The 15,873-nt window shown below is 32.9% G+C and overlaps 2 protein-coding genes across 2 annotated transcripts in view; one reads left to right on the forward strand and one right to left on the reverse strand.

Annotated features, from left to right (window-relative positions):
- Positions 1–12,529, reverse strand: part of LOC100376771 (protein RRP5 homolog) — a 73,089-nt gene extending 60,560 nt beyond the window's left edge. Inside the window, exons 1-10 of the mRNA XM_085504161.1 lie at positions 12,384–12,529; positions 9,555–9,699; positions 6,962–7,099; positions 6,480–6,656; positions 5,343–5,504; positions 2,496–2,619; positions 1,764–1,945; positions 1,211–1,321; positions 825–1,037; positions 275–463 (exon numbers count right to left, since the gene is read on the reverse strand). Coding sequence (XP_085360287.1) covers positions 275–463; positions 825–1,037; positions 1,211–1,321; positions 1,764–1,945; positions 2,496–2,619; positions 5,343–5,504; positions 6,480–6,656; positions 6,962–7,099; positions 9,555–9,683 — 1,425 coding nt within the window. The 5' untranslated portion in view covers positions 9,684–9,699; positions 12,384–12,529. The remainder of the gene's footprint in view (positions 1–274; positions 464–824; positions 1,038–1,210; positions 1,322–1,763; positions 1,946–2,495; positions 2,620–5,342; positions 5,505–6,479; positions 6,657–6,961; positions 7,100–9,554; positions 9,700–12,383) is intronic.
- Positions 12,506–15,146, forward strand: LOC102808059 (ATP synthase F(0) complex subunit k, mitochondrial-like). The gene is made up of 3 exons (XM_078010136.2): positions 12,506–12,613; positions 13,408–13,508; positions 14,821–15,146. Exons 2-3 carry the CDS (start codon positions 13,416–13,418, stop codon positions 14,929–14,931), a joined length of 204 nt encoding a protein of 67 aa, XP_077866262.1. The 5' UTR covers positions 12,506–12,613; positions 13,408–13,415; the 3' UTR covers positions 14,932–15,146.
- The last annotated feature ends 727 nt before the right edge of the window (positions 15,147–15,873 follow it).

Genomic DNA, 15,873 nt, shown 5'->3' on the forward strand with positions numbered 1-15,873 from the left:
GGATAATTGATTGCTTGGTTTCAAGGTGACATGGTTGATGCATGCTAACTCGGATAATTGATTGCTTGGTTTCAAGGTGACATGGTTGATGCATGCTAACTCGGATAATTGATTGCTTGGTTTCAAGGTGACATGGTTGATGGGTCATCAGTTGACTGAAAATTGCTTCTTCATTAAAGTAAACAAAAAAATTAAAAAAAAATTGTATATTCAATATTTCTGTAACAAGACTATAAATGATGTATTAACCAAAGACAATAGAGTTGTTACTTACTTCAATCTTCATACCAACTTTAATATCACTGTATGTCAAGAATTTTTGACTAATGACAGATGACTTCATAGATGCTAATACCAAACCATCCAAATAATTATAGCCAATAATACGACACATCACTTTAGACCCAACCGTAAAATGTTCTTTTAAACTACCTTCGATAGTTTTGTCAGACACTTGTGTATGCTTCATGAAAACAAACAATATCCTGTTATAATTAATTAGCAAGACAAATGGAGAAAGTGATAACCATTTTAGCTAATTTAGCTACCCTTTTTATTCCTGCAATGAGGAAGAAGCTAATTCAATAACCCCCATGTGATGACTAATTGATAAAGTAGCATGTAGTTATCTCACTAACTAGCATGTAGTTATTTTACTAACTAGCAATGTAGTTATTTTACTAACTAGCAATGTAGTTATTTTACTAACTAGCAATGTAGTTATTTTACTAACTAGCATGTAGTTATTCTACCAAATAGCAATGTAGTTTACAATTAATTAGGTGCCATGATAAATAAATGATATCTTACAATACAATTCTTACCAGAACATAGACCTCAGAGGATTGTACAATCTTGAGTTGTAGAAGAATACCATGGTTACCATCTATTTTTTTAATTACAGCTTTTTTGCATATTTTTCCAATTCTAAGATTGTGATGTAAAGATGATTTCTCAAGTTTTTCACACAGTGATGTTTGTAGTGACAAACCAACCGTCTTTGTTGACGCATTGTTATACAAAATACATGCAGTGACCTGCAATAAGAGAAAAATATAATATATTATCAAAAGTTCCACTTCTATTCACTAATCAATATTCACCTTTTATTTGCACAGCCAAGTTTCAGAAGTTGAGAATATATATGTATAATAGGGAGTTAATGATTGCACAACCCACGTAATATGTCATAGGTAAAAAGTAAGCTTACTTCCTGTCCTTTCTTGTAATGACTGCACTTAGTACTGAAATGTGGGAGGTGAAAATGATTGATGAAACCACTATATTCAAGAAAATCAACTTTTAACAAGTCTTCATGCACCTAGAAGTAAGTAAAGACAACACAAATATCATTAAGTGAGGCAAAAAAAGATACATTTAAAATAAAGTTAATATTGTTTATGACTGCAAATACAATAAAGGAAGAAATCTTCTCTATTGAGCATAGACAAATTAAATCATTTAATTGCATGCAGGTTTATTTTGTAAAAGGTGAACAGATTTGAAATTTTGGAAATTATTTTCACACATGCAAGCCAGAAATATACATAATATACATTCTAATGTGACTCAGTCTGGTATAAAGAGGTGACTGTCAAACCCTGGGATTAAAACAGAGAATTATGGGAGACTACTGACCATGATACATACATCATCATATCATTCTGTTTGCCATTATAATATTTTAACAGGCTAATATCAACCCAACACATAATACCCTAATTCCTGATTCTAAATTCTGTACCACAATGCAATGTACTCACCTCAGTCACTGTTGCTTTTACCCTGGTACCAGGAACGACCATATGCAGGTATGGATACTTCTTTTTGTTTGCTACAGTCTTTGTAATTTTATTTGGATTAATTGTCAGAGTGACAGACCTTCCATTTGACATTACTTCTTTTATACAGCATTCTACAGGCTGACCAACTAGTAAAGACTGACCTGTAAACAACATGTTTTCAATAGCATCATTTTATCAACATTTTAAAAATAAATCCTATCATTTTTATCTATTTCACTGTTTTTCATGAAGAAGTATAATCTATGTTTCAGAGACATCTTTTTATGTACAGCATCAAACCAAGCGTTTACATTTCTTTACCCTAGAAACTATTTTTCAAAACCTGTATGGCTACATGTTTATTTTTACAGTAGGCAGCCAATCACAGGAGTTAAGCTTGTAGCCTTTCTGATGCTGGTTAGAGATGCTATCCATAATGCATATTGAGATATCTTTGTGTGATTGAATGAATTCAGGGCCATGTGCAGGGCTTACATTATAGGGCTTGAAATTATTTTGTTCTTATAAGCCAAACTGGGTTACCATTTCAATAAAGTACAACTTATTTTGACACACTTTTATTTCTACATACCGGTATGTAGATGCAATTTTATCTGTCATAAGCACAGATGACTATTACTACAAAACCAGTATATCAAGTTATGTTAATTGAGGCAGCAAAATATGAAATTATAATCATAAGATACTTACCATTATTTTTCATATCAATGTACACTTTGGCATATCTATGATTGAGGAATGCTTGTACACCAGTTATTCCCAAGTCTATCATATAACCATGATCTTCTTGACTTTTAACCACACCTGATAAAACCTGACAAAACAAGCCATGCATGGCACAGTCCTCGTTAGTTATCAAATTTAAGAGTTTTGTTTATAGTATTATAGCTGGAATATAACCATGTCAGGAATATAATTATGATGATTATTTAACATTAAAATGATTGATATTTGTATCAGATCGTCAAACGAGTAGTACATGTCCACATTGAGAAAATCAGCCATTTTGAATACATGTATATATCTATAACATAATATATAATAATTAATGAATATATAAAATTTGAACATAATCAGTCAAAGCATGTCAGAGATATGGCTCTAGAAGCCCTTTCATTAAAACAAAATGGCCAACAGTCAGCCATTTTGAATCTAATCTGAAAAATAAAATGATGTTTATCAGGAACTCGTAATGTCTAATGTATGTTATAAGTATTAACGAAATCCATCCATAAATGCCAGAAATGCTTGATATTTTCTTAGCACAAAAATGGTAACCATTCGACCATTTTGAATAGGATTGTCAAACCAATATATCTGTCTATCTATGACATGATGTATAATGAATATAAAAAATTTGAACATAATCAGTCAAAGCTTGTCAGAGATATGGCTCTAGAAGCCCATTTGTTAAAACAAAATGGCTGCCAGTCAGCCATTTTGAATCTTATCTCTAAAACAAAATGATGTGCATCAAGCTCCTAAATTGTCCAATGTATATACCGTAAAAATCATATTTGAGGCTGCAGCTTTAATAGAAGCCGCACCCCTAACTTGAGACATTGTTTCATGTTGAAATTGACAAGTTTTGATTCCAGGAAAAAGTCTCCAATATAAGCCGCACCCCAAACTTTCACAAACCAAACATCCACCACATATTTCAGAAAAGATATACCATTTAATTTTAAATTAAGGCATAATTTTTCGAACATTTCAATGATTCCTGACGCTAAGATTAGAGTCTAATTAAGGTTTTCCGTAGTCATTGACGCTTATTCAAGAGCACAGGTTTATTGTGGGTAGCATGACTGGGTAAACTGCGTTTCGACAATGAGCTGTTATTATTGTAAAAAGTGTTAAATTCTTCTTCAATGCTCAGCTTATCTTTCCAAAAATAACTAATTTCTTGATTTTAAAAAAAAATCAGGGCTAATCTGCACTGGCTCGGAAGGTTGTAAATGATTAGCTAGTTTGAATTTGCATAACAATACTGACAATGAACGTGCATTCAACGCCACAAGTTTTTTTGTTTTTTTAGCCAATCAGAATTCATCTTCCGAGCCAGTGCAGATCAGCCGAAAAATCATGCTGTTTTCCCATCAAAATCAAAGCCAAACGATCGCACTACAACAACGGTAAATCTCTTCCGTGTTTCGTTTACCATGAGGTCGCTGAACTACATTAACATATTTAAATGAGCTATGGTAATTTAGCGTTTCGATTGGTTAATTAGCGACTTGACCTATCAGGTCAACAAAACAGTTTCAAGTCACTAAAGATGTTTGAACAAACATGGTGGATATCGTATCAGATCGGGCGTTTATATGTGACCGAAATCATTCGCTTGCGGTGAGACTAAGTTGAATTTTCACAACAATTCAACGAATTTATTTTTTTGTACGTTATTGTAATCACAACTGAGTAATAATCAGCAATTGTAACACTTCGAAAACAAGTAAGTTATTCACTTGTGTGAAACGCAGCATGACCGTTACTGTGATCATTTGCTACTAAGAATGCATTCCTTTTTGTTTTGACTTTTTTTAGAATATACTTTTCGTTATCAAAAAAAATAAGAAAATAAATATATATTACATTAAATATTATACTGAGTATTTTTTTTGTTATCATGCGAACATTTTTTTTTCGATTGACTTTTTTTATTTTTATTTTCCCGATGTTTAAATTACTAGTAAACATGGAATGTACCAGTTACTCTGCCGGATGTCGAACATACCGCAATCGACTGTGTCGGCTGTCTCTTACTTGTGACCTATACCGGTGCTAACGAATTAGTCTATTCAAGAGATTGTAGTATATAGTACTGTAATCTGCAAATGCATACAAATATATTTGTAGATATTATTTATTGTGCAGTATGTTATACAGTGTGAAATTTTGTTTGTGTAGAAGTTTGTCTATGTGTAAACATCCGAAAGTGCCTTAGAATCGCAACAAAGTTGCAATCGAGTGTCATGCATCTCATTAGCATATCATTATCCCTTCTGGCCTTTGTTTTTTGAAACAATTTCCCACTGTTACCAAAGTGAATGCTCTAATTAAAGCCGCACCAAGACTTCACGCATCTCAATTCGTCCATTGAAAAATGAATTTTAATTAAAGCCGCGGCCTCAATTAGGAATTTTACGGTACCAAGTTTGAACAAAATCCATCTGTAAACAGCCAAGAAATGCTTCATTTTGATGATTTTTCTGTACAAAAATGGCTGCCATTCGGCCATCTTGAATCAGATCGTGAAACAAATTAATGTGCATATGTATAATATCATGTATGATGTATGTGTGAAGTTTGATTGTGATTGGTCCAGGCATTTCTAAGATACTGGTCCAGGCATTTCTAAGATACAGGTCCAGACACATGCACGCATGTCAAAACATACATGTAAGTATCTGTTTTCGGACTGTGTCCGAATGGGGACTAATAAAACAAGCATTATCTCAATACATGTTGGCATTCAGAAAATAATATGAGCAAAATAGATATGACCTTGCAGCGGATTATTAAATTGTTATATACCTGTCCATACTTCAATACTGAAGGTGTGTACGTCTGGTTAACTACTCTAGAAAGTAATGTCAGCTGCGTTCTTCTCACTCCCTTTACAGCTGTATTGAGTTCTTTCACAGCACAGCTGACATACTGACCAATGTTGAAGTAATCCATTAAGCTGGGAAGATCCTGTGTTAAAAAAACAAGGAATGAGATGTAAACACCGTTAGTCAAGGCACAGTGCAGATTACTTAATGTTGAAAAATTTATCAGCCATTTTAAGTTAGAACCATAAAAAAAAAGATTTGCACAATATTTATTCATACATGTATCATGGTAGTGTTTGGGTCATTTTACAAATGGCTGCCAGTCATCATAAATCAAACTATGACAACACGTATGTCCCATGATGCAAATAATGATATTAGAGCGATTCAGATGACAGCTTTGACACAGAGAACATAAAACAAAAAAAGAGTGCTGAGGTCTGTGGTGAAGTCATACCAATCCTATTTTTTATTCACTTGGTGAAATTTTTGATTTGATTGTATTGAATACTGTTGTTACAGTGTACAAGGCATATCATTCTCTGCCTCCAGCTCATATTCAGAAAATATTTTATGTTCACTGATAATTACAGTTCATAGTTACAATACTAGATAGCATAATCAATTATAAAAGAACAACATTAAAATCTATGTGTTTGACTCATAGTGGTGCAAAATTGTGGAATGGTATTCCTAGTAACATTCAAAATTGTTTCAATTGTTCTTTATTTAAAAAAAGTATATAAATGTGAATTATTGAATAACTATATTGATAGTGTAGTATAAATTACATGCCACTGTTTTAGCCGATTTAAATAATTTGGAAAAATAAACGTAGAAATATGTATATCTTTAGTTGTATTAAATTTATTTTTAATTTGGATAAGTAACAATCTGTCAAATCTGCTAGCATAGAAGTAATCTACAAACTAATTTAAAAAGAGGGAAATATATTTGACTGCTTTGGTTCAAGTATTTCCCCTTTCCTTGCATATTTATACATAGTATTATTTTTTTCTGTGAGTGTGTATTTAAGAAAAAATTCAAGGCAATAAACGAATTGTCATTGTCATAAAAAGTATGAAAGTGAGTAAAAGAAATGAATTAATGAATTTACCTCTTTGACAAGATCTTCACTATCCCCATCGGTAAATCTTTGTAATAACCTATTGTACACATCAGATATATCAGTGATGGCAACATAACCAGTCAAACCGTGTGGAAGACTAATGATCAGTTCATATTCATGAATCTCTTTCACAGCTCCAAGTAAAAGCATACCCTCTCTTAAATTCTGAAAATTAGTAAAGAAAATATTTTCAAAAATATTGCTTATGAACACAAAATATTGCAAGATATGTTAAATTTGGACAAGCTGAAATCTGCATATGGAAACCTGAAGTTTGAAACAATCAACTCAGTTCAACAACACCAATCTGAAGAATCAGAGAACAAAAACTGTTATTTTTATATTTATCCATTCACCATACTACATGTACATGTATAACACTAGCACATAGAGTTAAACCTGACTCACACAAACACTAACAAGAAAGTAAATTATTTCAATACACAGGTGTGAGAGTTCTACTTAGTTACCTTGTATGATAATGTTGGAACTGTTTTTACCAGTCCTACTTTGATGCTACTGTCAGTTTTCTTTCTCTTTTTCTTTCCTCCATCGTCACTTTTTTTATCATCTTTTATCCGTCTCTTCTTGCCCCTGACTGCAGTACTCTGATAAAAAAATATTTGAATGTTTTGCAACTGTGCACTTGGCAATCATTATACAGTTGTATCAAAACAAATCCCATCTATTGAAGTCTTAATTACTTTGGAGTAGCTTTCACTTAGTATGGTTGAACTAGCAACTTGTGACACTATTTTATCGTTATCACTTTTCAAACAAAAAATTGTAAGCATGATATGAACCATTTCTTGAGAAAAAAACGTTGCATATTTTATTATATTATTATATTATGTTTATTATAGACTTCATAAGATAGAGTACATGTACATGTATGCAACTTTCATAACCATGTACAATGTTATAGGATGAAGCAAACACGTTTGAAAGCAATCCTATTCTGTGTACATCAATCAGTTATAACAAAGAGTATCACAGAATGTGGTGAGTGCTTGGAAATGTTATGTAAACAGAAATGAGCGAGATATCACAAAATGCTCTTATTAACATGCTTCGACTAACTCAATAATTAGGATTTCTAGAAATGAAGTTTCTTTTGTGATTTTGTGATAATATCACAATATATGTGACATCTTGTGTGTGATCTTCATTGCATATCACTTACATACCAATAACTTTAAAATCCTTCATTTTATTAATCTCTGAAATCAGTGATGCAGATTTATAACAACTTCTCATATCTACTATTATTACTAATGTCACAATTAAAAAAGTATACATTTACTAATTATTTTTTGAAAATAAATTGGGTGCATGAATTAATTAATTGAGTTTTTACAGTACTATGACTATGTATTAGGTGTTTAATCAATAGTGATACCATCCATGTTTGCTTGTTTTATATCAAACACCAGCTGGTGTGCAAGCAGCATATTGAGTCGATTGAAGTTGATACACTCTGAAATATTGTAGTTCATTTATAACATATTAGACTTTTATTTCAACATTTCCTACAACATTAGAAATATTGCATAAATTCTCACTACATAGTATAATGTAACAAGGTTATACAGATTCAGGGCCAATGATGTATACTAGTAATCAGTGTTCTTCCCAGAAATTTTCCATAGAGTCGCGGCTAATATACATAATAATTAGCATATAATTAACATAAATTAAATATTGTTTGTCATATGGGGGGAAAAAAAACAAGACCAGTTTTTTTTTCCTTTTTTTTTCTATTTATTTTACGTACAATCTGTATACAATAAAAGTGCACTGCATGTTTAGTATTGCAAATGTCCCACATAAATACAGAGTTTTCTGTGTTTTTTTGCTTGGCCCAGCAATCAGCTACTCTATAAAACCTTGTTTGGTCCCGGTAAATTAAACATTGGGTTGATGATTCTCAGTGCTTGTTTTCCGTTTCTGTTGTTTTCCGGTTAAGTACAACAACTGTTATGAGTCACGATACTCACGCTACTATGTTCGAGCAATAATAGTTTTTCTGGCTGGAATTATCCATCTTTATGTGTTTTTTTTAATCGTCGATGTTGTCTGTTCAACACAATTGTGAACAAGTCGAGACAACAGAGTTCTGAATTACGAATTGTCGCCAATGTTATACCACGTAAAATTGAGGCTTTTCCTCCAAGAAATAACACAAGTGTCACTCCAATTTCCACACGTTTCTTGATTAGAATTCTTGATTTCTTGATAAATATATTATTTATGCGATCCGAGTGGGAAGTTCACGCTCATCGGATCTTACGTGGATGACGCCATCTTGGATTCACAATCACAAGGTCAAAATTTTTTACATTATCAATATATATTTTTTCACATTTTGATCTCAAAAAACAAATACAATATCAAAAATACTGATAAAAATCAAAACCTAGAATAATAGTACGACTACATTTCTAAAAAATAATAATGAAAATACGTTTCGTACACACCGGAAACATGTGGTTTTTTACCCCAAGTGTGACTATTCATTTAAATGCATTTGACACCAGGGCTTACGGCTTTGTTTTTATAGAACTGCTGTTTTTTTAAAACGATATCCAACCAATGAGAAACAACAGGGGATTATCCTGGGAAATTGGCGTTAATACAATGCATTTGTAGATTTAACTAGTTAGCCAGGAAACTTTACAGTCTGTGAGAGACTGAAGAAATCAGAAGACGGGATAAATAATAGCATCCCGGAGGAAACACATAGCGTCACAGGCAAATCCGAACGCGACGCGGCCCGCGACGCTGTTTTGGCCTGGGGAGAACACTGGTAGCAATGATGTAACACAATGTTCAAATAAGGAAAATAGTATGTTATAATAATTACATGGTGCATTTACATGTTTTTTTTTGTCTACTCTCCCTATACATGTAAGTGACTTAATACACACAGCAGTCAATACTTATGTACAGTCTCTATTATACTGTTGACTTAAAAAATGTAAAGAGAATGAAAATATGCAATTAGTTTGGTGTGAATATTACACTCATGCTCAGAGTAGATTAATAACCCTGATATTTACTTACTTTAAATAAATCATCTTGATGTTTTTCTTTCAATTTCACTTTGGTATCTTTCAATGCGACCGACACATTTTCAGTAGCTTTCTTTTTCAGAATTCCACGTGGAAAGTTCTGTTCTTCAGAATCAGCCATGTTATCTCAAAAGTAGCTAAAAAAACACAATTTAGATTACATGTAGATTATTAAAATTGCAGATATTTCCTGACCTTTCAGACAGGTAATTGTTTGACTATATTTGAACAAACATATTTCTTTTATAGATTTAGGATGTGCACTCCAAACTGGTTTCGGTACATTACATGTAAAGAATTTTTCTGTGTGCATTTATAAACATCAATCAGTTGAAGCAAGACATTTCTGATCTAAGCATTTTATTTTATTAACTACTGAGGTCTAAAATAGTGACATTTTGTTTCTAAATGTATCTTCTAAATGTACATGTAGATGTTTTGCGACCACAGATTGCACAGCTTTTTTATGATGCTGCATCATTCAATCGACAAAAGAATTATTAATGGGCACAGTACTATGACAAAGTTCCTCCAGTCTCTCACAGCTAACTACTCGTAACTACTACTGGTAACCCCGGGCAGAATCACAGTAGCACACTGACAAGGGATTAATACTGTATACAAGAACAGATAAAAATAGATCAGTGAGGTAAATTTATGTAAGAGTTATGAAAAATGCAAAGGGCGGATGCAAAGTACGGAGTGCTAATACAGATGGTAACAAATTTCCATGACCGACCTCCATGACCTGAAAAATAGTCGGTCAAAAACCCAGACTACGAACCATCACCAGAATAAACATAGTTGAACTCTGGTGACCTTGCCCTTCGTTATATAATATAATTCCCTTTATCATAGTTTGTTTCAATATAAATATGCTTTGTCATAATTAATTTTGAATACAAACAAGTTTTGGGGTTGAACCAACAGTGGGGAATCAGTCTACCGAATGTCCTTTAAAGATGTAAATATCTTACAAAAACATTGGTGCCTTATTTGTTTAATTATCTTAAGGGACATAATTTCCAGCTTTATTCAAATTAATTCAGATATTTTAGTATAAAAACAAATGCCTCATCGCAAAAAAAAAGTGCTGCATTTAGACGTGAATAGATTCATAAAACATGCAAGATAACAGAAAATCTTAGCTGGCTTTTGTCCAAGTATTTTGTACAGGTGTCTGTCAAAAATTAATGATTCACTGAGACAAATATGAACTGCCTCATTGTGTGACTACTGTATTATATGAAAAGTAAAAAAAATCACCCTTTATAAATAGCTATCATGTTGCAAGCTCTGCTTTGTATGCAAATCAACTTAAATAGTTAGTTGGTGTCCAGTGGAGGGAGAAGTCAACAGTACTGTTGCCTCCTGAGAATCTACATCTTCAAACACTGCAATCTTTGATGTGCGTTTTTAAACCAGTATTATAAAAACTCTATCATTCTGTTCTAATAGCTGAAACATATTCCTGTGAGTTTTCATTTGTCGAATGAACTGTTTGTCAAATACAGAATACATATATTTTAGAACAATTTTCTTTTTAAAATGTGGATGAAATGTTTTGCTTTTTATGTATTCTTTATGTATTGTTTTTGATTTGATAATTTTAAACTAAACAGATTTTCTATTAGCTTCAGATCTTGATCAAAGTTTGGCACCCAGTTCATAGGAGTGCTTATATTGATTTTCTGACATCTTGTTTTCTGTAAAGATTTTATTGGTAGGTTTGCAAATGTGTATCAGACTGTGCAATCTCTCCATGAGTTGGTTTTGAAACCCAGTATGGGATTCTGAGATACATTACCAAGGATATTATTACAAGATAAATCATTTGCTTCATTGAACACATACAACAATGCATATTTCCACTGACATCGGATTGACCTTTGATATGTATATTTTATCAGATTTTCTCAATTTTTGCATGATATTTTCATACAGAACATCTGTTGTTCAAACTCAGGGAAGACTTTATACTGATGAATAAGGTGACCAAGTTTGATGAAGTTTGGAATAGAATTAGTAAAGTTATTATGCACACAATAACAATTATTAACGAAGACGACGACGACAACAACAATGACAACGCCGGACAAAATTTTTCCCTTAATATACCTTTCCCTTCCATCTTTGATGGTACGGGCAAGGTAAAAATCAAAAGATGGCTGACTTGCAAAATCACTGGTCAAAAACAGAGAAAACATAATTGTATAGCGCATGTGCCCTCAGTGGTGTAAGCGTCCACATTCTATTGTTTTCTTGTCCGCCTCTCTGTCCTTTTCTAAGAGTGTGGTCCGCCATTTGCATACCTCAATCAGTAGTATAACTATCAATCAACACACCATTTAATGCTTGATAATATGTTAACAAATGACAACCATATAGTCTATCAACCATTGACAACGCAATACAGTAACAGTATCTACCATGATATCTTTTGGAACAATGATTTTATTTTCAATTATTGTGTAATCGTGATGATTTTTAAAGCTGGTTTATCAACTTCACATGCATAATTCGCCAGCACTACAATCAGACAGTGGTCACACGACATTTACTCAACTAAATGACGAAATACCATGATCACATTCACTGGTAACGCAAACTGGGACTGTTATATACCAGTCCCGTGTAGGCTGTAAATAATGTGTACACGAAGCGGGTGTAAGTCCAAGATGTATACATATAGTTGTATTATTTTGTAGTATTCACTGTGCCATGCAGTGTGACCGAATTTAAGAACCACATTTTGACGAAATAAATTAAAATACAAGTAACGTACGAGCACATAACACTAACAGGCAAGATATATACTCACTGATCAGATACTAAAGGATACTGACAGCTATCGATGAATATGGTTTTATCAGAAATGGTATTTCTGTTCCGGCTCCGCACATGTCCAGCTGGAGGTCGCCATAACAGTTCTCGCGTGATCTCGTACGAGGTCAAAAGTCAAAGAGCCATCGAGATTTTCGTACGCCATCTTTGAACGTGCAGGGTGAAGTTACGTGTGAAAATTAAAAGCCGGCTTGTTAGATCTTCAGCGTAAGTAGATTTTGTTCATACATTGTGTCCACGTGTAGTTACGTTCGTCTCCTCCAAACATCCATTGTGCAAATTATTCTCCCCATTTCTCCAATTACAGCTTTATTTCTGGTAGTGTGCTGACCCAGTCTCAGCTCACGTACACACACAGTGCAATGTTAGTACTGTGGTATACAAATGTAGCCTTAATACAAATGTAGCTAACGAGTATATTGAAAACCGTATCGTGTTAGTTTAGATATACTGTCAATTACAAAATCATGGTTATGAAAAGTAGGTATATACATATTGATTTGTGTGTACTAAGTGTAGTCCAAATAAAATACAATTTGTAAAACGAATTCGTACGAATTAGGGATTAATCATCAGAAACTCGGGGATGGTATGGGTAAGACGACACACACACAAATACTGTATTAAAGTTTTTGATAGATGAAGGTGAAAACAAAAGTATCTATTTAGAGAGCACAATGATGAATACTTAATACACTTTTTTATTTGGAAAATTGGTGACTAAATTAATGAAGCTTGCTCTGAAAGCATTACAATTTCCTCCATCACAAAATATTTTAAATCTTAATTAAATAATTAATATATTGTGCATATATGGAAAATAACAGATTCTTCATGTGCTGATCAGTGTTTGATGCAATACGACTGCAAGCTATTACTAAACTTTGGTTTAATTCATTACCATATTAACATTATTTGAGATGCAGTGCTGAAACTTATTGGTACTTTATGAAGCATTGTTTATTTCACCAATAGCTGAATGTGTTATCTCTGAATTACAGATACAATAATGGCAGGAGGAATGGCAGATGAGTCTCAGTTTGCCCACTATACGGGTTTAAAGAAGTATTTTAATTCAGACACTGTGCTGGGAAAAAGGAATGTAAGTTAATAAAAATACACACATCGTATTTGCTCTTTTAAAAGTGAATCTCATTATTACAGCGAGCACAAACAAGGGGGAGTATGGGAAGTTAGCAAACTCCCTTAGAAAGTTCTTATGAACATTGCATTATTGGCCCTATCTAATGTTATGAAAACAATTTGCTACATTTTGTGACAATCTCACACAATTCTTGGCCTACTTGATTTTGGACTAACTAATTTTTGTCCAGGTACCAGTGGTACTGTGGCTAAGCTGCCTCTAGGGAGGTTAATAAAGATATTACAACATTGATAAAGAGTGTCCCATGCAAGTTACCCATATAAGTCTTGTTTGCGCCTGCTGTAAATTTATCTGCTATTATTGTTCGCTCATGTGTTACTAATAAAGAAAATATGGTATTGTATATCTAGGCTGTACAATTAGCTTTTTTTTTACAAGCAATACAACTTATTAATTCATAAGGATTAGGTATGAACTACTTAAACCATTTCATTTTCATTGCTAACAATTTTTGGTATTTGTTTATTTTATGGCATTCATGAAAACAAAATTTTGTAAAAGTCGCTAACAATATTGTTGTACATGTAGGATAGCGGATGGAAACTGGCAGGATCCTCACCTCATTGCATTGTCTGATAGTAACATCTAACACATGTTGTTCAATATTCCATGGGTTTATCATTTCTATGATTTATGATATTCATTTGAAAACATACGGGGCATTATAATTTAAATTATAAATACCATATTTACTCTATTAGTAGCTTAAGCGCTAAGTGTGTCTCTCATAAGACATAACTTGTATGTTGATGATCCAGCATGCAATTAATGGTTTATATGTGCTTCCATTGGAGCAAATGCAATGCAATAACTAACATTATCGAAAAGAAAGTTGGTGAGAAAAATGCCTTATTTTCCTTCCATGATTTGTGCAATCTGAGATAATTTGAAATTTGTATTGGGATTTTGACACAATAATAATTTTGTGCGAATTATAGCAAAATATATGTATTTAATTTTTAGTGTATCTAAATGTTGGTATGTTTAAATTTAGTTTGATGTTTTTGAATCGTGCTGCAAATGAACATGGATTCACATCAACAGTGTGTAGCATTTCTCAAATCACTAGACCTATTTTATTCAATCTTGACACAACACGTTATCCACATATTTCATTATTACAACCATATCACTTACACAGTTGATTGCTTTCAAATGTCAAATTAACATTTAATCATAATAGGAACTATTATTTAGAATAGCATTTCCTTGATGGTATGTGTATTCATGTTGAGTCTCCATCTTTCAGTGCGTCATAGCAACATTTGCTGGCTCCTTTCTTATATACTGGGTCATCAAGAGCAGGTTGAACAAAAGAAAAGCAATTACTGCAGCAGCTGTAACACCAAAGACGGAATAATGGACACCATCTTATCCTTCACCAAGTTGCTGTGTATTTGTATCAATGGTGCTGGTATCATGTGTTTATACTTCATGGCTCCAACAGCTCTTTAAGTTTTTGCCGTAATATCTTATTGAATAATTACTGTGGTGTTCATTCTGATACTAGTCACTGTAAATACTGATTAGTGTTTTTTTGTGTTTTGATCAGAATAAAGTTTAAAATTATGTAAACTTAATGTCTGTTGTGTGTTTATGTGAGAGGGAGAGAAAAAGATGGAGAAAAGATGGAAGACAAACAGACAGACAGACAGGCTGATGGATGGAAGGTTGAACAGACAGACATAGACAGAAAGAGGAAACGAGAAGTAGAGAGATCAGTAGATAGAAATATAGCGTACCCCGGTATATCATTTTTAGTTCCTGTTTAGACAAAGTCTGAAATCAGGGGCTATTTGACTTCTGCTGTGCGTTCAAAGCTATATCACAGACTTGCTTTGACCAATTACTTGTTTTGATAAGTGATGGACAATTGATGGAGAGAGGATGCCATTGGTTAGAATCACATTGGCCATGGCCATTGCCCTTGGTGATTCAAAGCCAAAAACTCTTTGGAGTTTGCATTAATTCACAATATATTCTGAGGGTTGCAGGAAAAGATAGTTTTATTCTGATACATGTACTACAAATCATTGTGAAACAAAGCTGTTTTTTCATATGATGGAGGGCGATAAATTTATAACTGTCTACTTCAAAATTGTTAACAAATCTTCTCCAATGTTGGTGTAATTGTTTAACTCTTTGGGCGCCAACTTCAGGTACAATCTACAAAATAGTTCCATTTATAGTTTGCTTTCCACCACAGTCCCTGTGTTTCCACATACAATGTTTGAATCAAAAACTAGAAGCAATGTCACATTTTGTTTGGTCCAAAATTAAGATTGAATTTAATGAAACTTAC

The sequence above is a fragment of the Saccoglossus kowalevskii genome, chromosome 10, assembly GCF_978046115.1.
Source record: "Saccoglossus kowalevskii chromosome 10, keSacKowa6.1, whole genome shotgun sequence".
Taxonomy (NCBI): domain Eukaryota; kingdom Metazoa; phylum Hemichordata; class Enteropneusta; family Harrimaniidae; genus Saccoglossus; species Saccoglossus kowalevskii.